Source organism: Saccopteryx leptura, chromosome 3 (genome assembly GCF_036850995.1).
Source record: "Saccopteryx leptura isolate mSacLep1 chromosome 3, mSacLep1_pri_phased_curated, whole genome shotgun sequence".
NCBI lineage: Eukaryota > Metazoa > Chordata > Mammalia > Chiroptera > Emballonuridae > Saccopteryx > Saccopteryx leptura.
In genome coordinates this window covers 346,215,003-346,242,453 of record NC_089505.1, presented here as the reverse complement: position 1 = coordinate 346,242,453, position 27,451 = coordinate 346,215,003, and the positions used below count along the sequence as shown (strand labels likewise).

The window sequence follows — 27,451 nt, the reverse complement described above, 5'->3', positions numbered from 1 at the left end:
GCCCTAAAACATGCACATACACTATAGTGTGCATCCATGATCATAAGGATCCATATTCTTATGCCTATGCATAGTTTGCATTTTATTGTCGTTTAAAGTTGGGGGCTTTAATGCTTTTAAAATTGTTATGTTTTGTTTCTTTAGGAAGACATCTAAAATCTCAAAATTCTCTAAGAATATTGATTTTTTATAAGCCTAACTCAGTACATAGTCGTTGATATGTAGATACTCGACATTCAAAATATTTATTGCATTTATGGCACGCCTCCTTAATATATATTATACGTTGCTGTAGGCACTGGCAGTGCTGGAGTATACAAAATAGAGTCCCTTCCAGTTTATTAGTTCATAGTAGAATTTGAACTGCTTCCTTTCTTCCCCAGTTTGAACTTGATATTGAAATAAGCTCTTTTGGTACATGTACAAACATGTTCAATGCAATCTCCACCTTCCCATATATATATGTGTGTGTATATATATATATATATATATATATACACACACATATATATAGTGTACATTTAAACTTGTTTAGTGTTCTGATAAAGTTAAAAGCTTTTTAATAAAATTTTCATTACTAAGCAATCAGGAAACCATAATTTAGAATAATGGATGACCTCTGGGAAAGTTTCTACAAGTTGCCTTCTTTCTTGGCTCTTAAGCATCTTCATCCCTGATCATAAAATACATCCGAAAATAGTTTATTAGATCCGCTATGTAAAAGGCTTGCCCTGTATCTTTTCTTCCACTGTTAAGTGATCTATATGATTGAGTTTGGACCTCTTCCCCGCATGTAGTTTTTGAAAGCCTTATCTCCTGGGCTGGCAGGTGGCCCTGCAGAGGGGTCCTCTGCTTTCTTGTCTATGAGGCATGAGGCCTGATCCTAGCATTCTGGGATCCAAGCAAAGAGAAGATTTTGTTTCTTTTAATTTTTTAATATGTTGGAGTCCACTAAACCCCCTGTTTTCGTTAAGTAGTGTACTTGATATTTTATTTTATTTTATTTTTTTGTATTTTTCTGAAGTTGGAAACGGGGAGGCAGTCAGACAGACTCCTGCATGCGCCTGACCGGGATCCACCGGGCATGCCCACCAGGGGGCGATGCTCTGCCCATCTGGGGCGTTGCTCTGTTGCGACCAGAGCCGCTCTAGCGCCTGAGGCAGAGGCCAACTTTGCTCCAATGGAGCCTTGGCTACGGGAGGGGAAGAGAGAGACAGAGAGGAAGGAGAGGGGGAAGGGTGGAGAAGCAGATGGACGCTTCTCCTGTGTGCCCTGGCCGGGAATCGAACCCGGGACTCCTGCATGCCAGGCTGATGCTCTACCACTGAGCCAACCTGCCAGGGCCTGTACTTGATCTTTGTGCTTAGTTGGGCTGGCTGGCCAGAGTCAGTCTAGTTTAAACTTTTAATAGAGAAATCTTTAGTTTTTTGCCAGAGTGAGAAATTTAAACTGATTTAGGAAGAATTGGCATTTTTATGTCATTTTTTTCCACCCCATAATAATAGTATGTCCTTCCATTTATTTATATCTTCTTTTATGTCTTTTAGTAAAATTTTTATAGTTTTTCCTTATGTTCATTTTATTAAATTTATTCTTAAGTATTTTATACTTCCTCCATCTGTTAATATAGTTTTTCTATTTTCTAGGTGCTTATTGATAAAGACTTTTATAAACAGCCACCTTATTTCATAATTCAGTAATTTTTTATGTACTCTCATTTAGATTTTCAGACTGCGTAATTATATCAACAAAAGGAAATGGTTTTATCTTTTCTAGTGTTTATGAAAATGGAAAAAAAGTTGCCTGCCAGGTCATTTCATTTTTATCTTATTGCTGTTACTTGATAGAACCTCAAGACAACGCTGAATAATGGCATTGCTGATATCCCTGTTTTGCTCTTGATTTTTAATTGTAGGGGATTTTTAATTTGCTTAGGAAAATACTTTCTGTTGGTATTGATAAAAAACTTTTATTGTTTTAAGGTGCTTTACCTCATTTTCTGTTTCTATTTAATATTTTTTATTAAGAATGACTGCTGAATTTTATCACATGCCATTTTAGCACTCACTTGTTAATGATGACGTGCTTTTCATTAATTTATCAATGTAGTGATTTAGATTGATAAAATTGTTATATTCTTTACTTTTCTTTCTTAAACTAAAACCCTTTTTAAGTAAGAGTATATATTATTATTTAGATGCATTGTTAGATTCTTTTGCTGACATTTTACTTAGAATGTTTATTTGTATTTATTTTCACAAGTTATAGTAGTTTTTTATTTTTTATTTTTCTGATATTTGTTAGGTTTTGATTAAAGTTTTACTGGCTTCCTTAAATGAATTGGAGAGCTTTCTGGCACTAAAATAGTTTAAAACTGAAAAGATGTTTTTTTTGCATTTTAAAGATCCTCCTTGTATCTCTTTTATATCCTGTTTTCCTTTTCAGTGGTTGTTTTCTAATCACCTAACCAAATTATTCAATTTATTTTATGGTTATTGGTTTATTCAACGGTGTTTCTTGGGTAATTTTGTAATTTTTTTTTTTTTTTTGCTAGAGGAAATTATCCATTTCCTCTTAAGTTTTAAACTTGTTCCTGTAAAAGTTGCGTGTATTTTGTGCTCTTTGTCTTTTTTTCTATTTTTCTTTAATCAGACTTTAGAAGGTATTATTATTATTTGATTTAAAATATATATATTTTTTATTGATTTTAGAAAGAGAGAGAGGTAGGGAAAGAGACAGAGAGAGAAATATCAATTTGTTTGACTTATTTATGCATTCCTTTGCTCAGTCTTGTATGTGACCTGACCAGGGATTGAACCTGCAACTTTGGCGTATCCAGACAACGCTCTAACTAACTGAGCTACCTGGCCAGTTCCCATTATTTTATTTCTAAAGAATCATGTTTGGTGTTGTTTTAGTTTGTTTTCTGTTTAATTAATTCAGATTTAACTTTATTGTTTCTATTTATTTTATTTTTTTAGCAAGAGACAAAGTGAGAAAGAGGAACAGACAGAAAGGGAGAGAGAGAGGAAGCATCAACTCATAACTGTGGCACTTTAGTTCATTGATTGCTTTCTCATACGTGCCTTGACCTGGGGGCTCTAGCCAAGCCAGTGACCCCTTGCTCAAATCAGTGACTTTGGATTTCAAGCCAGTGACCTTTGGGCTCAAGCCAGCAACCATGAGGTCATGTCTGTGATCCCATGCTCAAGCTAGCTACCCGTACTCAAGCTGATGAGCCCATGCTCAAACCGAATGAGCTCGTGCTCAAGCTTTGGGGTTTTGGACCTGGGTCTTCATTGTTTCAGGCCGATGCTCTATGCACTCACTGCACCACTGGCTGGTAAGGCACTTTATTTATTTTTTAACTGTATCACACATCAGAATCACAGAGAGTAACTGACCGAACAAAAGCTAATTTTAGGTTACTGTTCCCAAAGATTCTGATTCAGTATATTAGGGTTGGTCAGAGTTGGGAATCTGCATTTTATCAAGCACTTCAAATGATGTTACTTGTGTTTCAGTGATTAAGTTTTGAGAAACTTACCCCTCTAGTATAGAAGGATACCACACTTCTTATTTTTATGATTAGCAACAATGGATATTTATCTGCTCTTTGAAGTTAGGTTTCTGTGTTTTGAGAGGGCTGGTAGAAAGTACTGACCACTGACTACACATTGGCTTTTTTTATAGCAGAAAACAGTTCCAATATCCATTCTATTTATTTATTTATTTGTTTACTTACTTGTTTGTGTGTTTGTTTTTAGGCAAAGGCACACATGTTCAAATTCCAGAGAGGCTGTTTTCGTGCGGCTGGCAAAATACTGTGGTCTGGAGGCTCTAGGACATTAGAAAGGAAATTGAGACTGTGTTTGGACTTTGTCAGGAACCAGTAGGTGGCATTAGTTCAACACACAGCTTTAGAGAGGCGTTGCATCCAAGTCAGTTTAATTTGTGGGTTTAAATTTTAGAGAAATGTCAATTGAAAGGAAGCATACTTAGGAAGTGGAAAATGCCTTGGGAAAGAAAAAAAGAGTTTAAAATTTAGTTTTTATATCATTTTATTATGGTATTATGGCTTGTTTTAATAAGTAAAGCATTCATTTTTTTAATGAGAATTTAATTATCATAACTTCTTTTCCATTTACCCGAAAAAATAGTTTGTGCTACTAAGAAGGCCATCTTGTGGTGTGTCTTTAAAATGCACTTAAAGCTACCGGGAGAGTTACTCATCCCACTTGTGAGCCTATATTTGTGAGGCTGTGTCTTGCATTGACAGGTTACAACTACTTGTCAGTCTGGCTCGGATATATGCCAGTATTCTCATATCTAGACTTGAACCTCACCTTATTTTCTCTGGCTGACTCTATTAATATGGGCCATTTATTTTCCTAAAGAAAAAAATCAAAGGAGGATTAAGTTCTTGGAACTAGCTGTTTAATGCATTCTTGAAAACTTTATGTTATGTAGAGACATTACTCAAACTGCAATTAATTAAAAAACACCTTTTCTTAAAGCTTTAACAAAAAAAGTGAAAACTGAAGAAAGACAATTTTTCAAATGAAGTTAAAAGTTATTAATAATGAAAGGCTTTGTCCAGAAAAAGATTATGTCTTTTTAAAGGGGTAAAATTTTAAATGTCAGTATCTAATAATACTAGTAAATGGTATTTCTACTTAATTTTGCTTGACCATTTTTTTTGAACTTGAATAACCCTTTTTATAAGTGTTAAAATAATGTTTTGTTAGTTCAAAGCTTTTCTCCTTGTAGATGAAATTAAGAGGCCGTAAAATTCCTGTTTAGAGATTTTTTCATAAATATATACAGTTTATACATTAATATTTACTCTTGATGGTGTCACTTAAATATACTGTGTAGACATTCTAATTTTTATGTTTTATTGACTCAGAAATCTAATTAAAAATACCATAGCCTGATGCGGTGGTGGTGCAGTGGATAGAGCATTGGACTGGGACGCAGAGGACCCAGGTTCGAAACCCCAAGGTTGCTGGGTTGAGCACAGGCTCATCCAGCTTGAGCACGGGCTCACTGGCTTGAGCGAGGGGTTGCTGGCTTGAGTGTGGGATCATAGATATGACCCCATAGTTGCAAGCTTGAGCCCAAAGGTCACTGGCTTGAACAGGGAGTCATTCACTCTGCTATAGCCCCCTGGTCAAGGCACATATGAGAAAGCAATCAATGAATGACTAAGGAGCTGCAATGAAGAATTGATGCTTCTCGACCTTGTAAGATGGCAGTGTAATAGGCAGACACACAGACTCCAAGCTCACACTACCAAACTGGATTACAAATTAATTTAGGAACAATCAGCGTGAAAAACCAACTTTGGACTACAAGAACAGGTCTCAAAAACCAAGGAGCAAAGAAGAAGACACACCGAACCTGGTAGGGAGTATGGGGGCATAGTGGGAGCTCCCTTGCTTCCAGGAGTGGGGGGAGGGGTGAGGCTGAGAGCCCAGAAGCGCTCTCATTACAAGGAGAAAAGCAGAAAATATCACAGCCACTTGCCTGGGGACCTGGGAATGTGGTGTGCTGAGAGGGCTGGCTTATCTTCCAAAAGGAAAGTGGGGAGAGATAGAGACAGACTATTAGGGGCAGAGGAATGCATGGGAGAACCTGAGAAGCTGACTCATCCAGTGCAGAGGCGGCCATAGCTGGAGGAGGGGTTGATCCCTCCACACAGCACAAGCCTAAAAGTGGTTCTAAGTGACCCACCTCCAGAAAGCTCTCCAGCTCTAATCAGCGCAACAAGACACAGCTGAAAACAGGAAGTGGGGAGGAGGGGCAGTACCTCAGGTCTCCATGGAGATCTGAGATACACCTCCCCCTACTGAAGCGGAAAAAGCACCCTGCCTCCTGAGAGAAGCTGGCAGATCAAGCCGTCAGTGTCTCAGGTTATACCCACGGCATTCCTGGATATAGTTTCAAATAAGCCCAGGAGGCTTATTTGAAACTATATCCAGGAATGCCGTGGGTATAACCTGAGATCAGTAAACAAGATTACCACTGAGTTAAGAAAACTGAGAAGAAACAAACAAATCAAGACTTTAAAGTGGCTCTACTGGGTAAGGAGATCACAACTGGAAGAAGCCTACAAGTCATAGAGAATAATGGGTAGGCAGAGAAGCATAAGTCATAGCTTCAACAAGATAAGTCCTTAGAAAAAGTCCTGGACGAATCAGAAGTAATCAAATTACCAGATGCAGAGAATAAAATAATGATTGTTAGGATGCTTAAGGATCTCAAAGCTACAATGGATGGACTTAATGAACATCTCAATAAAGAAATTGTGAGCATCAAAAAGGACACAGAAATTATAAAGAAGAATCAGACAGAAATGCCAAACACAATATCAGAAATGAAGACTACACTAGAAGGAATTAAAAGCAGGCTGGATGAAGCAGAGAATCGAATCAGCGACTTAGAAGACAAGATAAGTGAAAACACGGAAACAGAAAAGCAAAAAGAAAAGAGGATCAAAAAGTCCGAGGAAACCCTAAGAGAGCTCTGTGACAACAGGAAGAGAAACAATATCCACATAATAGGTGTTCCTGAAGGAGAAGAGAAAGAACAAGGACAAGAGAAGCTCTTTGAAGAAAGTATAGATGAAAATTTCCCTAAATTGATGCAGGAAGGAGTCGCACAAGTTCAAGAAGCAGAGAGAACCCCATTAAAAAAGAACCCAAAGAGACCCACACCAAGACATATCATAATCAAAATACTAAAGCTAAGAGATAAAGAAAATATTAAAAGCTGTAAGAGAAAAACAGTCAATCACCTACAAAGGAACACCCATAAGGATGACATCCAACTTCTCAACAGAAACACTTGAGGCCAGAAGGAATTGGCAAGAAATATTCAAAGTAATGCAGAATAAGAACCTACAACCAAGACTTCTTTATCAGCAGAACTATTGTTTAAAATTGAAGGAGAAATAAAAAGCTTCCCAGACAAAAAAAACTCAAGATATTCATCACAACCAAACCAATGCTGCAAGAAATGTTAAGAGGCCTGCTGTAGACAAAACAGAGCCAGGGGGTGGGAGGATATAGATTTAAAGAAAAAAATGGCAGTGAACAACTACATATCAATAATAACCTTAAATGTAAATGGATTAAATGCTCCAATCAAAAGACATAGAGTAGCTGAATGGATAAGAAAACAGGACCCGTACATTGTTGTTTACAGGAGACCCACCTCAAAACAGAAGATACACATAGACTGAAAGTAAAGGGATGGAAAAAATATTTCATGCAAATAAAAATGAAAAAAAAGCTGGGGTAACAATACTTATATCTGACAAAATAGACTTTAAAACAAAGACTATAGTAAGGAATAAAGAAGGTCATTACATAATGATAAAGGGAGGAATCCAACAGGAAGAGATAACCATTATAAATATATGCACCTAATATAGGAGCACCTAAATATATAAAGAATTGATGCTTCTCATCTCTCTCCCTTCCTGTCTCTATCTGTCCCTCTCTCTGACTCTCTCTGTCTCTGTCAAAAAAAAATACTGTATAATATAGTAGCATGAAGGAAAACTGAATACAGTCGTATTCCTAATGGGGTTTTTTGAACGAGGGTATTCTAGAAATTGCAGTGAGATCTGAGGTATTGTTTAGAAAAACTTGGAAAGTGGTTCATTTAAAGAAAGTTTGGAATACAGGAAAGAACATGAACCTTTGGAGTGGATTGAATAGGGATTAGAATCTCAGCCCTGCCATTTTATAGTAGTGGAGTCTCAGGCATATTATTTAATTTTTTTGAAACAGAGCTCTTTATCTTCTTAAAATAGAGGTACTAATTTTAACTTCATAGGGTTTGGTAATAATTAAATAAGATGGTAAAAAGTAAAAGCACTTATTTAATACAATGCTTTTACATTATAGTCATTCTGTCAGTGTTTCATTTATCAATGAAATATTAATCCTTTTGCAGTTCAGCCGTGAAATGTTACCTCAAAATGATTTCAACAGCCTTGAACATGGTTACATTAACATTTTTTGTCTAGAAGAAAATGATCAGGTGGAATAAGGACTTTATTATATAAATAGATACCAATTATATAAAGTGTTATTATGAGAACACTTTGTAAAACTGTCAATGGAGGTTGTTCAAAAATAATTTAAGATTTACAGAAGAAGATATTTTATTGGATGCCATGCATTTAAAGATTTAAATGTACCCTTTGAAAAATAGATTTTGAAGATCAGGAATATTCAGTTTGCTGTCACTTCAACTATCATTTAACTTAACGGAGATACCAATGTGTGTTTTATTTTGTATTTTAACTTAATGAATTTGGCTTCACATTTACATACTTGACTATCATAATTATTCTCTTGGATATTGCACTACTTTATCTGCTAGACTTCTAGCGATCTCAGTCATGTGTAGCCTTGTATTTAAAAGAAAAGCGCTTAGGCCCTGGGTGGTTGGCTCAGTGGTAGAGTGTCAGCCTGGCATGCAGGAGTCCCAGGTTTGATTCCTGGCCAGGGCACACAGGAGAAGCGCCCATCTGCTTCTCCACCCCTCCCCCTCTCCTTCCTCTCTGTCTCTCTCTTCCCCTCCCGCAGCCGAGGCTCCATTGGAGCAAGGTTGGCCCGGGCTCTGGGGATGGCTCTGTGGCCTCTGCCTCAGGCGCTAGAAAGGCTCTGGTTGCAACAGAGCAACGCCCCAGATGGGCAGAGCATCGCCCCCTGGTGGGCATGCCGGGTGGATCCCGGTCGGGCGCATGTGGGGGTCTGTCTGACTGCCTCCCCATTTCCAACTTCAGAAAAATACAAATAAATAAATAAAATAAAAGGGCTTAGTATAACATTTATAATTATGTATGAAATGAAGAACAGTAACTTAAGTTTAGCTCTGCATTCTTAGCTCTGTGAATCTAATAAGGATTCACACGGTTAGATGCAGTGAAGGGCATGTGTGGAGATCACTAGACAGCTTTACTTTGAAACAACTATTTTGAGGATGAAGTCCCATTTTATTTTATTAGTATCTTTAAGTTATGTATATAACACATAAATTGCTCAGTGGAAAAAAATAGTGTTATTTGAAGGCCAAAGGGAAATTTCCCCTCCTACCAGTCTCAGTCCAATCTTATTTTTCTTTTCATGGTGAACGTTGTTAATAGACCACTGTGTGGGTGTCTGTCTTTACCTTATTCTGTGCTGTCAATCCCAACATTTGTTTGTTTCAACATATTTGGATTTGTACTGTACATATGCTGCATGGTTTTTTTCAGTTATTATCTTGGATGTCTTTTTATGTCAGTATATAAGTCCACTTCAGTATGCTTAACAGTTATTTGGATTGATTACTTTTTGCCTCAAAGTAAAATGCACACCCAGGGAACCCACAGAGTGAGTGTCTCAGTAAGAGGATGTTAGAAAGGACTTACTGCAAGATTGGGTTTGTGTTAGGTGATTTGGGGAGAGGATTGGTCATTCTAAAAACTTTATTCCAGCTGTGTTTGTTACTGAATTATTTAATCCACTGTTATGTAAATCATTAAAATATGAGTACAAAAAGGGGGAAAGGTGCTGTTTCAAAGAAAACTAACTTGTATGCTTCCAACAATGAGTAGCTAAAAAGCTTGAGGCTAGTAAGGATACTGAATATAGCTTACTTAAATCTTATCAATGTACAGTACACACCGCTCTTCACAGTTCTAGGAACAGGGAATAAAATGCATGAATCAAGGATTATTTGTCCTGTAGAAAATTTGACTGAAAACTGAAACAACAACCAAAAATTATCAAATACAGTGTGTGAGAGGAAGTTTATCGAATAGATGTATGAAAGGAATTTTATTTTCTGAATTACAGGCCTTTTTCTACATATATTTTCTTGTAAAACATTCTAATGATGTACTCCATCTTACAGCTTTAAATTATGAGGACATGGACAAAATTAAAATGTGTTAATAAAAGCCTAATTATTTAATAGTCTACATCTGGTGTTTTCATACCACAGGCTGATGTTTATGTAGGCATTTAGCACATGATGTGGTATTTCTAATTAGTTAAAAATGCTGATGATTAACTCTAAACTTAAGAAGAATAAAGACTAGGTTACTGCATTGTATTAGCTTCTATTTCTGTGTGACAACTTTCTTCAAAACAGTGCCATATGATGGTGATCATGTTGTTAGCTATATATAAATGTTGAGTAACTATGCTGTACACCTATAGTTAATCTAATATTCTATGTTAGTTATATTTTAATTGAAAACTTAGTGACTTGAAACAAACATTTGTCATCTCACAGTTTCTGAGGGTCAGAAATTAGAAAGTGGCTTGGTTGGTTCTGTCTCAAGGTTTCTCATGGAAGTGTAGTCAAGAAAGATGTCAGCCAGGATGGCCGTGATTGGAAGGCTTGACTAGGGCTGAAGGATAAGACATTTGACTCACAGGAAGCTGGTTATTGTTGAAAGCCCTCAGTTCCTCCCCGTATGGGTCTACCATGTGTTATCCAAGACAGAGAGCAAGCTAGAGGTAAAGTCTTTTATGACCTAGTCTGAGAAGTCACATAATCATCACTTCTGCCATATGTTTTCAAGATGAGTGAGTAGTACAACTCATACTCCAAGAAAGGGCAATTAGATACTATCTCTTGAAAAGGAGAGTAACTATGATGCAGGTATTTATTCCGTGTGTGTATGGACCAAGAAAGGAGGGATTCATTCATAATATTCGGCTTCTTTTTAGGACACTGCCTTAGGAAAACCACGAGAGGTATTTCGACTTCCTACAGATTTGACAGCATATGACAATCGCCTCTGTGCATCTCTCCATTTCACATCTTCTACCTGGGTTACCTTGTCAGATGGAACTGGAAGGTTATATCTCATTGGAACAGGTGACCGTGGAAACAGTGCTTCTGAAAAATGGGAGGTGAGGATTTGTTTTTTTGTTTTTTGTTTTTAGATTCATGCAAGTGCTGGAAAGTATTTATAAATTAAGAACCTTAATTTTGAAATAACACTTTTAGGGATAGTTTATGTGTGGCCACTTGATTTTTATCATACATAATGTTTTGAATATCTTTAATTAAATTACAAATTTATGTGTTTTACAGAACTGATATGTTAATCATTCCTGATTTGATCTGGAGTCAGTGCAGTTGTCAAAAATTGCATGTATTTTTTCAGCAGATATTTATTGAGTGTTTTGTATATGTGAAGCAGGACACTAAACATTGACACCGCCTTCTTCTTGAGGAAGAGTTGACCAAAGAACTGCATTGGCCTATCTTCCTCTGCTCAGGTTGTACTTGCAGTCACAGTGTCAGGTATTCGTTGGACTTCAGGACATTTTCTGCTCTGACCCCTGTGATAACTTTTTCTTTTTCTTGCTGAGGCAATGTGGTATATCACACTGCTGCCTGAAACAGTTTAGAGGAGTTTGGAGAAGGGTGGGTGGTAAATACATGAATGAGAATTTATCTGTTGTAAAGATATATTAATTCTGTTGGTTTTGAGCAGGAAGAAAAACACTTTCAGCTTAACATAACACTGCATATTTAGCTAGGAAGGAAATCACATGGGTTTATAATTCATTTGGCTTCTGCTGCATCTCCCCCGTTGGCACATACTAGACATTCAAAAATATGAATCTACTTCCTGTTCAGTATACATTGCTATAATGAAATAAGCACCCTCTGAGATGTTTTCAGTTAATAATAGTTTTGACTGCGGGTGGGAAAGAGGTGGGACTTGGGCATTAACTGAGTGGGAGGGGTCCTATGGAATAAATACAGGCTGCTTTAAGAGAACCAGGAGAGTTGTAGAACTTTGGGGTTTGGTGCAACAACGAGGAAGCTAAAGGTGGGAGTGGTTGGGGGCATGGTAGGGCTTACAGGGCCCAGCGAGCCGGATGGTGGGCTGAAGTGTAGAAAGAAGTAAGACAGCCATACTGCCTGCTTTCCAGACGGGCTGCCTCTACTGTGAGGGGTGCTGTGGATCAACGTTATCGCAGTTGAGTTGCTGGGCTTGTTCAGAAGACTGGAAACTGCAGCCTGACAATTTCTCTAAAAGTCCAGACATCTACCTGTCTCGTTTTAGTCCAGTCCCTTTTGTGAGTGTAAGAGAGAAAGAGAAGGAAACAATAAACTAGCTCCTTGTACCTGGCAGAATTTACTATTTTTCCTTCTTCCTTTTTGTTTCACCTAGTTCCCCAAACAAAAGCAAAACCCAACCAAGCAACTAAAAGTCTGTCTTAATCATCTCTGTTTTGAGTATTTGAGTTGTTGTTGTTACTGTTTTTCTTCTTAGAATAGATTCCAAAGGACTCCTATTTGAATAATTTTGACAGTGTTGCTCAGACACATGGGGAAATTGATGACATTAAAGCACACTTTATAAAGCTTTCAAGTAGGAGCAGATATGATGCATGTATGGCCAGTAGCCGCGGCCACCATCACAGCCGCCTGGCCCATGCAGGTTCGCATTGGATTCGGACAGTCGGTAATGAAACAATGGAGCCAAGAACTGGTGGGCCATTACCTTTAATCCTAGCTTGCACCCGGCGGGCAAGTAAAAACACACACTGGGCTCCAAAACCCACTCATTCAGTACTCACAAAGCTACTGACTTATCCGAGTTTCCTAGAAAAAAGGTTTCTAGCTCACCAGATTTATTCAACTCTGTTCCCTATCTCCTTCCTTCTCTCTGTACAAACTCTGCACAAACTGACTTCTCACTCAGCACTCCACCATCTTGGCTGCTTCTCCTGGCCTACTCCACGTGGCCTCTCTCTGCTCTCCTCTCTGCTCTCTTCTCTCTAATGCTAATCTCAGGAACCGAGAGCCCCACTTTAAAGTGCAGAAATCAAAACCTTTAATCCGGCCATTTGGATCAGTGGTAGAGCGTCAGCCTGGCGTGCATAAGTCTTGGGTTTGATTCCCGGCCAGGGCACACAGGAGAAGCGCCCATCTGCTTTTCCACCCTTCCCCCTCTCCTTCCTCTCTGTCTCTCTCTTTCCCTCCCGCAGCCGAGGCTCCATTGGATCAAAGATGGCCCAGGCGCTGGGGATGGCTCCTTGGCCTCTGCCCCAGGCTCTAGAGTGGCTCTGGTCGCAACAGAGGGACACCCCGGAGGGGCAGAGCATCACCCCCTGGTGGGCGTGCCGGGTAGATCCTGGTCGGGTGCATGCAGGAGTCTGTCTGACTGTCTCTCCCTGTTTCCAGCTTTCGAAAAATACAAAAAAAAAACACAAAAAAACAAAAACCTTTAATCCAATATACAAAATAGGGAAGTCTCTAATACAAAGTCACTTATCAGAGACATGATGGGATTGCACCACCCCACATCAAAAAGGGTGGGAAAGGCTTAGTCCTAAAACCAAGCCCCAGTACAAGGATCCTGCCTGCCCACAGCCCGCCACCAACACACATTAATATCACCTGGGCGACGGGCTTTCACGTGGGCAGTGCCATCTTTAACAAAGTGAGCATTATATATTTTATCTGCCCAACAATGCAATTCTATATAGAAGTTTTTAAAAAAACAAGCTAATTTGTGTTTTTTAGTTAGGTGGGTTTTTTCCAACTATTTTTTCATTTATTTGAAAATCTTGTTTAGAAATCAGTCTTAAAATTTCTGTTTAGTATTTACTTTAATAAAAATATTGTAGATTGTGCTTATAGTATAAAAAAGAATTTGGTAAAATTTTGTGTGTCTCCATATGATGCTTAAGTTTCCTTTTTTTATAAGCAGATTCAGTAGTACATTTTAAGTGGTTGAATTATACCTTTTAAATGCAAATAGTTTCTGTTTTTAAGAAACAAGAAAATTTTAATGGTTTATTTTTCATTGCCTTTGACTCTTTGTAAACTCTGAGAGAATACAGAAAGACAAACAAAAATAAAAATAGGGGAAAAAGCGCGTGTGCACACATACATGAAGGAGAACACACACGTGCATGCATGGGGCCCCGAAGCAGAGGAAGAAAGCAGAAATAAATCATAGAGACAGGGAGAGATGGAGGAAGGATTAGTGTTAAACTGACCGTGTCCTCTCTTTTGTGCAGAGCTCTGTTTTCACTTGATAATTCATTTCCAGGAGATTGCTTTTAGTTCTGTTTCTCCTTTAGATGCTCTTTGAATTTCCTGTTTGTTTTTAAGCCAAGAACACCAATCACTTTTCTATTTTAAACAAAAATATTTTTTAAAAGTTCTTCAAGGAGTTGTAATTAAAATTGCAAGCTTTATTTAAAGTCTTTTAAAATTTTTGTATTTCTTATAATAAACAATATCCAAATTGTTGGATTGGCAGAATTCTATGTATTCTTTCTGCCATATGCATTTACGTAATATATACATTTTCATGTGTTACCTTTTTTTTTCTTTCCTAGATTATGTTTAATGAAGAGCTAGGGAGTCCTTTTATCATACTTCACAGCATCTCCTTGTTGAAAGCTGAAGAACATTCAATAGCTACTCTACTTCTTCGAATAGAGAAAGAAGACTTGGACATGAAAGGAAGTGGGTTCTTTGTTTCCTTGGAGTGGGTCACTATCAGTAAGACAAATAAAGGTAAAACATAACAAATTCTGAATCTCTCCTTAATGGTTGTCAAAAGTTAGTAAGTTTGGAGTGCAAAGCTGTTCCTGTAGATGCTGTTTGTTTCTTCTTGGGGATTGGGTTATGATTCTAGAACTTGCTATCCAGTGGAATGAATATCTGTAGATAGTTTTCCTTAAGTGTGGGTTATATAAATAATAAGGTGCTTCCCCAGTGTTGGTCAAATAAGACTGTAAATATGATATATATGTTTGCTCGCTTATAGTTTGCATTGGGTATGGGGGACAGGCTGTAAGCAGGCAGGGTCATTATAGCCTAAGGCTTAGTTTTAAGACTAAGCCTTTCCTACACCCTTGACTGATTGCATGATGTGGGGTGGTGCACTCTCATGAGGAATCCCATTATGCCTCAGATGAGTGACTTTGTATCAGAGACTTCCTTGTTTGTATATTGGATTTAAAGGTTTTGATTTCTACACTATAAAATGGGGCAGAGGAGCCCATGCAGGAGGGGAGAGAAAGGCCACATGGAAGAGAGGAGAAGCAGCCAAGATGGCAGAGTGCTGGAGGAGAAGCCAGTTTATGTAGAGTTTGTGCAGAGAAGATGATGAGAAACAGAGTTTGAATAAGGCTGGTGAGGTAGATACCTTTGATTCTAGGAAAGTTGGATAAGTCAGTGGCTTTAGGATCCCTGAATGGAAAGGGAAGTGTTTTCCCACTGTGTATTTCTTGCCTGTCAGGTGCAAGCTAGGATTAAAGGTGATGGCTCACCAGTTCTTGGCTCTGTTGTTGTTTCATTACCGTCTGTCCGAATCAAATGCGAACCTGCATGGGCCAGGTGGCTGTGATGGTGGCCGCGGCTACTGGCTTTACACTCAGTCAGTCATGCCTTTTTGTATAAAAGGAGACATTACATAAAATTTGAAGAATTTAAAGTGTATATTTTTAATATTTACACGTGTGCACTAGAATTTATATATACAGGGTGGGCAAAAGGAGGTTTATAGTTTAAATGAAAAACACAAGAATCAACTATTGTGCATGCTCACAGCTGTAAATCTACTTTTGCCCCACCCTGTATATAAAGCTAAACGTATATTATAAATCACAGTGTAATTGAAATATAAATTCAATATAACTGCTTAGATGGAAATGAATGCCTTTATTTCATTAAATCTCAACTGTGATTTCCTTTCAATCTAATTGAACTTTTCCGTTTGTTTCTGTCCTCGGGAAAACTTGTTTCACTCAAGAGCTTCCGTGTGTAGGAAAGTCCTGACGTGTCGTCTGTTCTGTAACCGTCAGGCTTCTAACTTGGACGTTAAAAATTACTTTTTCTTTTATAATTAGGATTCCTTTAACGGTGTGGCCTTGCTCTTTGCTAATGCTTAGCTCTTACTGACTCACCAAATGGTTTTTTACTGTAATTGAGCACTAAAGGAGATTGTTGCCATGACTGTTATTTTTCTCAGTAGTTTTTATTAACCTCCTCATTTAACTTATCAGTCTTAATTTATCATTGGTCTCTATAGAAGAGATTTCTTCACTATAGCTACTAGTTTATACTCTGATAAAGGCTAATAGCATTTTTTAAGAGGTTTCTTATTTTAAATAAACGAACTATATGTTGTAAATATATATAATATGTGAATAAATGTGTGTATGTGTACATAGGTGTGTGTGTATCAGAATAGTTTATAAGTAAGCTGAATCAATTTTCTCAATTTTTCCTTTGAAGTATTTGATGTAATTGTTTGTTTTTTTTCTAACCAGTGTTGTAGTTTACTCTCTGGAACAACATATTATCTTAAACTTGTTAGATTCCATGTAGGAAAACTCTTTCTGTATAGGGCTAGTGGTAAGCATATGATGGTGCAGAAGCCACCAGACAATACATCCATGAGTATAGCTGTCTTCCAATAATACTTTATATATGGACACTGACATTTGGACTTTATGTATTTTTTACATGTATTTAAGTATTATTCTTTTGATTTTTTTAACCATTTAAAAATATAAAATTTATTTTTTGACACATAGTCTATTGTGTGCAAATCCCTGCTTTAGAGAATAAAAACTTTATTTTTTAATTAAGTTACTTAACATCTTATAGGAGAAACCATCATTCACATGCCTTCTTTTCTCCGATATACCTGGTTCTGTAAGCTAAGCCTGTGGATTAGCTCAGTCCACAGGAACTGTCACCAGACTGCCTCAGGACCCAGTGGCACTCTGCTCCGCCTCCATCACCTCCGTTCCCGTTCTCTTTGTTCCCTTGTTTCAATTACTCAGTTATATTTACACTCACCTTTCTTCTTTTTCCCAAAACTAATTTTAATTACTATTTTAGAAAACATTCTTTCTGTGGTTACTTTGCCTTTTTAAAAATTTAATATTTATTTATTCATTCATTCATTCATTTTTATTAAGTGAGAGGCAGAGCCAGGGAGGCAGAAACAGACTCCTGCATGTGCCCCAACCAGGATCCACGCAGCAAGCCCCCTACAGAGCAGTGCTTTGCCCATCTGGAGCCACTGCTCCGTTGCTGGGTAACCAAGCTATTTCAGTGCCTAAAGTGAGGCCATGGAGCCATTCTCAGTGCTTGGGACCAAATTGTTTGAACCATTTCAGCCATGGCTGCAGGAGGGGAGGAGAGAAAGAGAAAGGGAGGGAAGGGGGTGGAAAAGCAGATAATTACTTCTGTGTGCCCTGATTACTGGGAATCGAACCCGGGACTTCCACCCACTGGGCCAATGCTCTACCGCTGAGCCAATGGGCCAGGGCCACCTTTTTTTTTTTTCTTAATGTCTCATTCCCTTTTTCCTCCTATTATTAATATAATTGTGCTATTTTTTCATTTTATTTTTAAATGATGATAACAGTTCAGTGTTTTTATAAACTGTTGAGTGAAACATTTCATAAATATTTTGTGGTCAAGTTAGTTTTAAAATGTAGGCAAACAATATCCCCATTATATAGTAAGCATATTAAAGTTTCTAAAAATTTTGAGTGAAAAAGAACATGTAATTTTAATCCGACCTTCCCAAGTTATTTAACCATGGAGTGTACTGGAGACTTACCCATTATTTTCTGTTCCACACACGCTGGGTAAAGCCACTCTAGAAAGTATGGTGTCTGAGTCCAGGTCCTCAGAGACAGGCAGGACTCTGCCCTGCACGCACCTGGGCGGGAAAAATAGGCGTTTTTAAGTCATGACGTGAAATGGAAGATCTGTTCTTAAATGTGTATGAAATAAATGTATGAGGGTTGAGAGTAAAAACAGTAATTGTCATTTTAGATTAGATTCTATTACTAAGTATAACTCAGATGATAACGATTTCGACTGCTCAGCATGAAGCTACAAGTAGAATGCACTTTAATAGAGTAACGGTATAAGTAAAGGTATGGACTCAACTGAAATGTTTGGATATTTTTAAAGAACAAAAAGAATGTATTTTCATGGGAAAATAAATGTATTTAATTTACCAGATACTTTCAGGTTACAGTTATTTATATCTTAAAAATTCCAAGTACAGTTATTTATGTTTGGGTATAGCAGGCATATAGATCTATATTTGAGTGTGGATAAAAATCATTTCTACCTTCAACAGATTTCATTTTAATGAAACCCCTTTCAGCAGCTAGAGTGTGCAGAAAAATAGCCCACACCACACTTTTTCCCTTAACCCCACTTTGTGGCTCTTTCCAGAACAGAATATGCCTATTGTATAGTTACTAGGAAGGTGGACAGGCTGTGTCGTCAAGGAGAAGGTGGACCCTTCAGAGCCTGATATTTCAGGCAAGTCAGTCACTCTCATGATCTAGAGCACTGCTGTTCTATAGAAATTTCTGCAAAATGGACATGCTTTATATGTGTGCATTCAGTGTGATAGTAGCTAGCCTTGTGTGGCTGCTGAGCACTTGGAATGTTGGAATGTGATGAAGGAAATGAATTTCCAGTTTTACTTAATTTTAGCCACTTGTGACCAGTGGTTGCCACATTGAATAACGATCTAGAACAATTTTTATCAGATCCACAATATTTTAAAATAGGAATTTATTTATAGAATATTAGGTGGTCAATTTTTTTATATCCTTTTTATCTATAAAGACAATAATATGTCTTTTAATAGTACATTTAAAATATTTTAATTCAAACTAACATACAAATATTTCAGAGTATTTTTATAATATAGTCTTTTATTTGTAATTTTTGTTCAAAAAGTTAATTTCTTTCAGAAAATGAAAAATATGAAATTATTAAGCGTGATATTCTCCGTGGGAAGTCAGCGCCACATTATGCTGCTATTGAGCCTGACGGAAATGGTCTAATGATTGTCTCCTACCAATCCTTCACATTTGTTCATCAAGATATTGAAGAAAATATGGGTGAAGACGTGTCAGATAAAATCAAAGGTAACTTTACTATTAATCTTTATAGGTTTATGTGTATTTATATGCATATATATTTGTGTCTGCTTTGTCTGCCCAATTAGGTTATCGATTTTACCAGATCACAATAGGTGTTCAATTATTTTTTCTTTTTAGCAAGAGAGAAAGAGACAGAGACAGACAGGAAGGGAGAGAGATGAGAAGCATCAACTCATAATTGTAGCAATTTAGTTAATTGATTGCTTTCTCATATGTGCCTTGACTGTGGCGGGGGCGGGGGCTCCAGCTGAGCCAGTGACCCCCTGTTCAAGCCAGTGACCTTTGGGCTCAAGCCTGTGACCATAGGGTCATGTCTGATCCCATGCTCAAACTGGTGAACCTGTGCTCAAGCTGGTGAGACCACGACCACGCTCATGCCAGATGAATCCGTGCTCAAGCCAGTGACCTCAGGATTTCTAACCTCAGTCCTCAGCATCCCAGATTGACCCTCTATCCACTGCGCCACCACCTAGTCAGGCTCTATTATCTTTTGTTAATTGTAATGTTAAGTTTTTCTCGAGTTAGCCAGAACAGCTATTCATGTTTTTAGACCACGTGGCCTTTACAAGTTAATTCCTTAGGCGAGCAGTTGTGAAGGATGGAAGGGGTGCCTTTCTCCTTGGAACCATTTGCCTAGAAGATAGGACCATGTGGTTCCCAGACAGATGCAGCTAAGTGGGACATGTGTTTCAGCAGCTATCACGTTAGGTATTGTTTTTTCTTATTGACAGTTCACATTCTATTTTGAATTCTTTCTGAATTTATATATTATGATGTTTATTTTTCCCTTTTAATGTAAACTGAAAATCCCTTCCTTTTTTGTTTTTCTTCTAATTAACAGTCCATACTTAATTTCTTGTACACAGTTTCTATTTGGAAATTCTGTATTTATTTGTTCATAGGATTTCACAATAATAAAGAAAAAATATAATTAAAAAAATATGGCTAGCTTGTTAGTTATAGACCGCTTTCTTTTGCACAGTCTTCCGGTATGTATACTAGTCTTATTTTCTATAAATCTCAAGAAGATATATTGTCTGTTGCCCATTTAGTGTTATGTGGTATTAATAATAGTACTTTCTTTGAAAGATGTAAAACATGATCTCTAAAATCATAGAATGGTGCTCAAAGCAACCAGCAACTGAGAAGAGTATTGACATGTTTGTGTACATTTAGTGGAGAGAAGATTTAAAATTTTTCACTTTCCCTTTAGTCTACTGCCATGGTTTTTTACTTATACTAAAAGCTCATGTAATTTTGCAAATTCCTTTCATCTTGTATATGGCAGAAGTTACCCATTGAGGGTTTTTTTTTTGTTTTTTTTTTGTATTGTTCTGAAGTTGGAAACAGGGAGGCAGTTAGACTCCCGCATGCGCCCGACCGGGATCCACCCAGCATGCCCACCAGGGGGCGATACTCTGCCCATCTGGGGCGTCGCTCTGCCGCAATCAGAGCCATTCTAGTGCCTGAGGCAGAGGCCACAGAGCCATCGTCAGCGCCCTGGCAAACTTTGCTCCAATGGAGCCTTGGCTGCGGGAGGGGAAGAGAGAGACAGAGAGGAGGAAGGAGGGGGGAGGAGTGGAGAAGCAGATGGGCGCCTCTCCTGTGTGCCCTGGCCAGGAATCGAACCTGGGACTCCTGCACGCCAGGCCGATGCTCTGCCACTGAGCTAACCGGCCAGGGCCCTGTTGAGTTTTATGTATAAACTGCTATGTCACTTTTGCAGTAGACAGAGATATGAATTAAACAAATTATTTGCCTTAAGAAGCTATAGTTTTAAACTATAGTTGTAAGCTATAGTTTAAAGTTTTTCAGTGAATTTATATTAAAAGTACTATTAAAGGCAAAAGAGAGCAAGAGAGCATCTGAGAGGCTATTTAAAGGAATGTGATGCAGGTTAGAAGTTACTCCAGAGTAAATTTTGTCATGAAAACTCATGCATATTTTGTATTTCTTTCTATAATATCGTTTGTTAAATTTTTTAACATCAAGTGACCCTTTAGAAGATGTACCATACTTATGCTGTATCTCTGAGTATATCTAGTACCGCTAAAGTTTTTACATAAAATAGCACAGGGCCCTGGCTGGTTGGCTCAGTGGTAGAGCGTCAGCCTGGCGTGCAGGAGTCCCAGGTTCGATTCCCGGCCAGGGCACACAGGAGAGGCGCCCATCTGCTTCTCCACCCCTCCTCCTCTCCTTCCTCTCTGTCTCTCTCTTCCCCTCCCGCAGCCAAGGCTCCATTGGAGCAGAGTTGGCCTGGGCGCTGAGGATGGCTCTGTGGCCTCTGCCTCAGGCGCTAGAATGGCTCTGGTTATAACAGAGCGACGCCCCAGATGGGCAGAGCATCGCCCCCTGGTGGGCGTGCCAGGTGGATCCAGGTCGGGCGCATGCGGGAGTCTGTCTGACTGCCTACCCGTTTCCAACTTCAGAAAAATACCAAATAAATAAATAAATAAATAAAATAAAATAGCACAGAAATAAAAAATAATAACCCACATTTAGTAAGAATGTATAATACATTTAGATAACAGGATTTTATTAAATGTTTTATATATATTAATTCATTTAAATGTCCTTAATGTATGTAATATAAATTAAGAAAATGAAGCTCAGAGATCCAGTTGCATACCAGATTAATATGATACATGGTTGATCCAGGATTCTGACCCAGGACTAGTCAACTTTGGAGTACCAGTTCCTAACCACTATATAATGTTTCTTCTGATGTGTGAGTGGACAGATTAATGTTTATGGATGCCATTAAGCAAATATTTATTTGCTTTGCATTTATGCCCTATTTTCTTAGTTCCGTGGGTATAGTCTGATGGGTCTAAAGTTGTTTCTTCAGTAAGCTGGCTTTGAGGAGACAGGCCAAGGAGATAGGGAAGAAGGATTCATGCCACAAAGTTGTGGGGTAGAATTGTCAATACTTTTATAAGGAAAATGTATCTTCTATTTTTTTTTTTTTTTTTTTTTGTATTTTTCTGAAGCTGGAAACGGGGAGAGACAGACTCCCGCATGCTCCCAACCGGAATCCACCTGGCACGCTCACCAGGGGGCGATGCTCTGCCCCTCTGGGGCGTCGCTCTGCCGCGACCAGAGCCACTCTAGCGCCTGGGGCAGAGGCCAAGGAGCCATCCCCAGCGCCCGGGCCATCTTTGCTCCAATGGAGCCTTGGCTGTGGGAGGGGAAGAGAGAGACAGAGAGGAAGGAGGGAGGGGGTGGAGAAGCAAATGGGCGCTTCTCCTATGTGCCCTGGCTGGGAATCGAACCCGGGTCCCCCACACGCCAGGCTGACACTCTATCTTCTATTTTTGTGTGGATATGTCTCATCAAATAATAGTGGTCCCCAGTGTGACAGAGTTGCCTTGCTCTACCATGGGTAAATAAAGGCAGTGGTGAAACTTTCAGACAGTGGTGGTCTATTGAATTAGGAAGCCATTGCACGCGCGTGCGTGTGTATAAGGGGAAGAGGAAGAAAGAGAGAAAGTGAGGGACTTGGAGGCCAGGAGAGAAGGAATGGGGTTAAAGGACTGCTGTTGTTAGTATTTTGTGAATAGTTCGGTAAGCCTGGAATGTTAAGTGCAAATGCTGTAACTGCTTGATTAAAAATTCCCCCAACAGATCTGTATATGTTTGTTTATAATTTCTTCTCTGTGAGAAGATCACTGGAAAATATGCTAAGATTCTTTTAAATAGGTATTCTTTTATGTCTTCTAGTCTTTAATTTTGTAAGTTCTATTCTCTAACTTATTATCATGGAATGCATTTTTCTTTTCCCAATAGAGCCTCTTTATTACTGGCAGCAGACTGAAGATGATTTGACAGTCACAATACGGCTTCCAAACGACAGCACTAAAGAGGATATTCAAGTACAGTTTTTGCCTGATCACGTCAACATTGTGCTGAAGGGTCAGAAGTTTTTGGAAGGAAATCTGTATTCATCTATAGATCATGAAAGCAGCACATGGATAATTAAAGAGAATAATAGGTATTTTTAATAGTTTTATTTACATTAAAATTTTTATTTAACAGTATTTTACTTTTATTTTTTCCACAGTTGTTATCTCAGAGATGAATACTATAATTGCTCTGTCTGTATTGCTGATTATTTTTAAGGTACATTAAAATTGGAATTACTATGTCAAAGAACATAATTATAATTAAGATTAAAGATACTAGTTATAGTTTCATTACCAGCTCTGGATACAATAATAATAATAGTAACTAATAATTAATAGGTGAAAATAGTAATTTTGATTTGTACCTTTTAAACTTTTTTTTTTTAAGTGAGAGAAAAAGACAGGAAGGGAGAGAGATGAGAAGCATCAGCTTGTAATTGTATCATTTTAGTTGTTTATTGATTGTTTCTTATAAGTGACTTAACCAGGAGTCTCTAGCCAAGCCAGTGAGCCCTGTCTCAAGCCAGTGATGTTAGGCTTCAGCCAGTCACCTTCGGATTGTCTGTGATCCCACACTCAAGCTGGAGGAGCCCACGCTCAAGGTGGCAACCTTGGGGTTTCAAACCTGGGTCCTCAGCATCTGAGGTCAATGCTCTGTCGTCCACTGCACCAATGGTCAAGCTTAAATTTTTTAATAGAAATGGGTTTTCTACAACCTTTAATTTGTTGACTAGATAATACATTTCCAGTCTTTAAAATTTAAGATACATAAAAATATATGTATAGTCTCCCTCCAACCCAAGCCCTCCAGTCACCCATCCCTAACTCCCCACAACCACTATTATTAGTTTACCTTTATGCATGGACAAGCAGCACATATTTTTTTTTTAACAAAAAAGTTTTCAACACACTACACACAGTTATACAGCTTGCTTTTGTTGACTTTAACAATACATCTTCGAAAGCTTTTCATAAAGGACACATAATTATTTTTTTATCCTATTGTATGTATGGCTTATAGAATTCTACTCTGTCAACTGCATAATCACTTGAAAAAATTGGTCCTCTACTATTGGACATATAAATTGTTTTTAGTCTTTTGCTACAGTGATAACAGTATCTACAAAGATATTAATCATTTCACATGTGAAGGAATATACAGACAGCATAAATATCTATAAATGGAATGGTTTGTATTCCTTTGAAAATTGTGGATAGTGAATACTTTTATGCAAATTAGCTATTTATATTTCTTTTTGAATTGTGTGTTCAGGACACATAAAAAATAAATAATAAAATTTAACTTCATCAAAACAAAGCTTTTTTTGTACATCAAAATGGATAGTTTCTTCTCTTATAAGGATATCAGTAAGAAAACAAAGAGGCAAACCATGGACTGGGAAACAGTATTCCCAGTAATAACATCAAACATAGGACTTATGTTCTTAATATATAAAGAAAACATACTACAAATTCATAATAAAACACAATTTAAAAATGGTCAAATGAATTAAAGAGACATGTCACAAAAGAAGATAAACAAATGCCTAGCAAGCACATGGAAAAATAATCATTATTAGTCATTAGGGAAACACAAATTAAAGCTAGATGAGACACCATTACATGGCTGAAACTAAAGAATTTGACAATAGCAAATGTTGGCAAGGATGTGAAGCATCAGCAACTTGTACATTGCCTGTAGGAGTGCAAATGATACAGTGACTTTGACAAACTGTTAAGCAGTTTCTTAAATACATTGTAACCCAGCCCTGGCCGGTTGGCTCAGTGGTAGAGCGTCGGCCTGGCGTGCAGGAGTCCTGGGTTCGATTTCCGGCCAGGGCACACAGGAGAAGCACCCATCTGCTTCTCCACCCCTCTCCCTCTCCTTCCTCTCTGTCTCTCTCTTCCCCTCCCGCAGCCGAGGCTCCATTGGAGCAAAGTTGGCCTGGGCGCTGGGGATGGCTCTATGGCCTCTGCCTCAGGCGCTAGGATGGCTCTGGATGCAACAGAGCGATGCCCCAGAGGGGCAGAGCATCGCCCCCTGGTGGGCATGCCGGGTGGATCCCAGTGGGGCGCATGCTGGAGTCTGTCTGACTGCCTCCTCGTTTCCAGCTTCGGAAAAATGCAAAAAATAGTAATAATAAAAAAATAAATAAAACAACCTTCTCCTCAAACTTGTAAAAGTATATTTATAACAACTTTATTTATAAAACCCCAAAAATTGGAACAGCTCAATATTTATGAAAAGACAAAAGAATAAACACACGTGGTGGTCTATTCATAGAATTGAATACTACTCTGCAATTAAAAAAGAATGAACTACTGATAAACACAACAATATAAATGACTCAGAAAGGTGGAGTGGAAGAGGCGGAAACAAAAGAATACATACTGTTTGATTCCACATGTGTAAGTTCTAGAACTGGCAAAGTGAATCTATGGTGATTTAAATCAGAACCAGGGTTACCTCTAAGGTGTCAGGATTGAGTGGAAAGGTCACAAGGGAACTTTGTGGATGGTTCAGTATCTTCCTTATATATGCATTTGACAAACTCAATGAATTCTACACTTAAACCCAGTGAATTTGTTGTATAAATTATACTTCTATAAAAGGAGTATGTAAAAGAAGGGAAAGCAAAGGTTAAGGATCGTATAAAACTATAATTTTCTGCCCCCATTGCCATGCCTGTTTGCAAATCTGTTGTCCTAGGTACTTCATGCCTCAATCATTTGGATTAATAAAATTACTTTTATTATATATTCTCCACATATTTTATTTAACATATTTTGTGTGTGTGAGAGAGATTTGAGGGCAGCATTATAATATGGCAAACCAGCTAGAACATCTTATTAAATATAAGTCGTTAAGCAGTACCCACCAAAGGTCTACGAGAAGAGCTGGACCTCATGCAGATAGTTTCAGCATTTAATACATGAACACAGACCAGTATTGTTTTTCCATTAAATTCAACTTGATTACTATTTTATGTTACAAAAGGTAATAACAGTTTTGTGTAGGTAGGATCATTGTCTTAAAAATACATGATTTTCTGTACTTGATTAAATTATTTGCATCTCATTTTCAAGTAGTGTTCCCTCTTACATTGGAAGAATAATTAGTCTACAGTTTCTTATATGTGTGGTTTTATGTTTTGGGGGGGGGGAGTTGTATGGCAGGATTGATACCAGTATTAAAATGTAGAAATGTAATTGTGCAAATTTAATGGTGGATCAGAATTTTTTTACATCTAAGACTATGAACTTTCTGTAACTTCTTTAGGTAGCAGCTGATGAAGAACAGTATTTATACATTCTTTAGTAGTTTATACCATTTTTATATTTATGCTGTTCTTTAGTAGTAATTTACATATATTTTTGCAGAGAGGCAGAATAGTGCAGTGGTGAGGAACATGAACAGGAGTGAGACTGCTTTACTAGCTTGAGACCTTGGCAAGTTCTTAACCTCTCAGTGATTTTTTTAAATTATCATTACGGTTCATCATCATCATGCTCAGGATTAGCTTTCTTTTTAGAAAATATAACTAAACCTGGGCATTATTGTTTTTGGAGGAAATTGCTACTGATAGGAATATATTACATAAGAAAGATATTTTGTATAGTCTTTCGAAATTAGTAGTTTGAAAAAAATTTTAAGTGCTGTAATTAATTCATGAGGTGGTGATAATAGCCTTGAAAAAGAATAGTTGATGTTTGTATGTTCTATTTGGTAATTATGATAATAGTTACTATTGTGTTCTTGCAATTGTGTTCCGGGGCCTGGGTTGGGATGGCACACGTGTACCAGAGATGGCACGTGACAAAGGTGGTTTTGCTGTGGAATAGCTACCACTACCCTACCTTTCTCTGCATTACAGCAACGGCTGCTCCCAAAGCCGCTTCCTGGGACTGCCCTTCCTATTTAAGAGGCACATGGGCAACTCCCTGTCCTGTGTCCACCGTTTGTCCTGGGTCGCCTCTCTCCCTTTACTGCTGCATCAGACCTTACTCTCAGGATTCTCTGATAAGCCCTTTTTATTGCATTTGGAATTTGTGTTTCATGGCTTAAATATACAGAATTAAATGTTAGGTTAATACAGACCATATTAACAACTTTTTTTCCTGTATTACCAAAGTTGTTGTTTTTTTTCTAATTCCTACATTTCTTATCAGTTCTTTAAAGTATGTATTTTAAAAATTAACATTTGTACTGATTGAAACTTCCTGATTAATAATTATATATTATTATGCCTACTAGTTTGTGAAAATAGAGTTAATTGGCTCCACACTACAGATATCTTTAGTTATAGGCCCTTTCCAATGGACTTTATGCGCCCACCCCTACCAGTCACTAGTGAACGATCTCAGATATGTGCTGCTTGTATTTCTGTTACTTGAGTTTGGTAACACATTGCACATCCACACTACAACCAATTACTCTTCTCATAGAGCCATTTGACATACCATTTCCAGTGGTACTTTCTTGTTTAACTACATTATTTATCCTTGGATTATAGATTTTCCATCATATGCAAAACTAAAATGAACACAGTATTTGGTAAAACATCT

The 27,451-nt window shown here is 37.9% G+C and overlaps 1 protein-coding gene across 1 annotated transcript in view; it reads left to right on the top strand.

The window, feature by feature from the left end:
* NUDCD1 (NudC domain containing 1) overlaps positions 1–27,451 on the top strand; it is a 62,009-nt gene that overhangs the window by 17,140 nt on the left and 17,418 nt on the right. The window contains exons 3-6 of the mRNA XM_066379356.1: positions 10,740–10,925; positions 14,385–14,565; positions 18,792–18,968; positions 22,770–22,974. Of these exons, the coding sequence (XP_066235453.1) occupies positions 10,740–10,925; positions 14,385–14,565; positions 18,792–18,968; positions 22,770–22,974 (749 nt within the window). The remainder of the gene's footprint in view (positions 1–10,739; positions 10,926–14,384; positions 14,566–18,791; positions 18,969–22,769; positions 22,975–27,451) is intronic.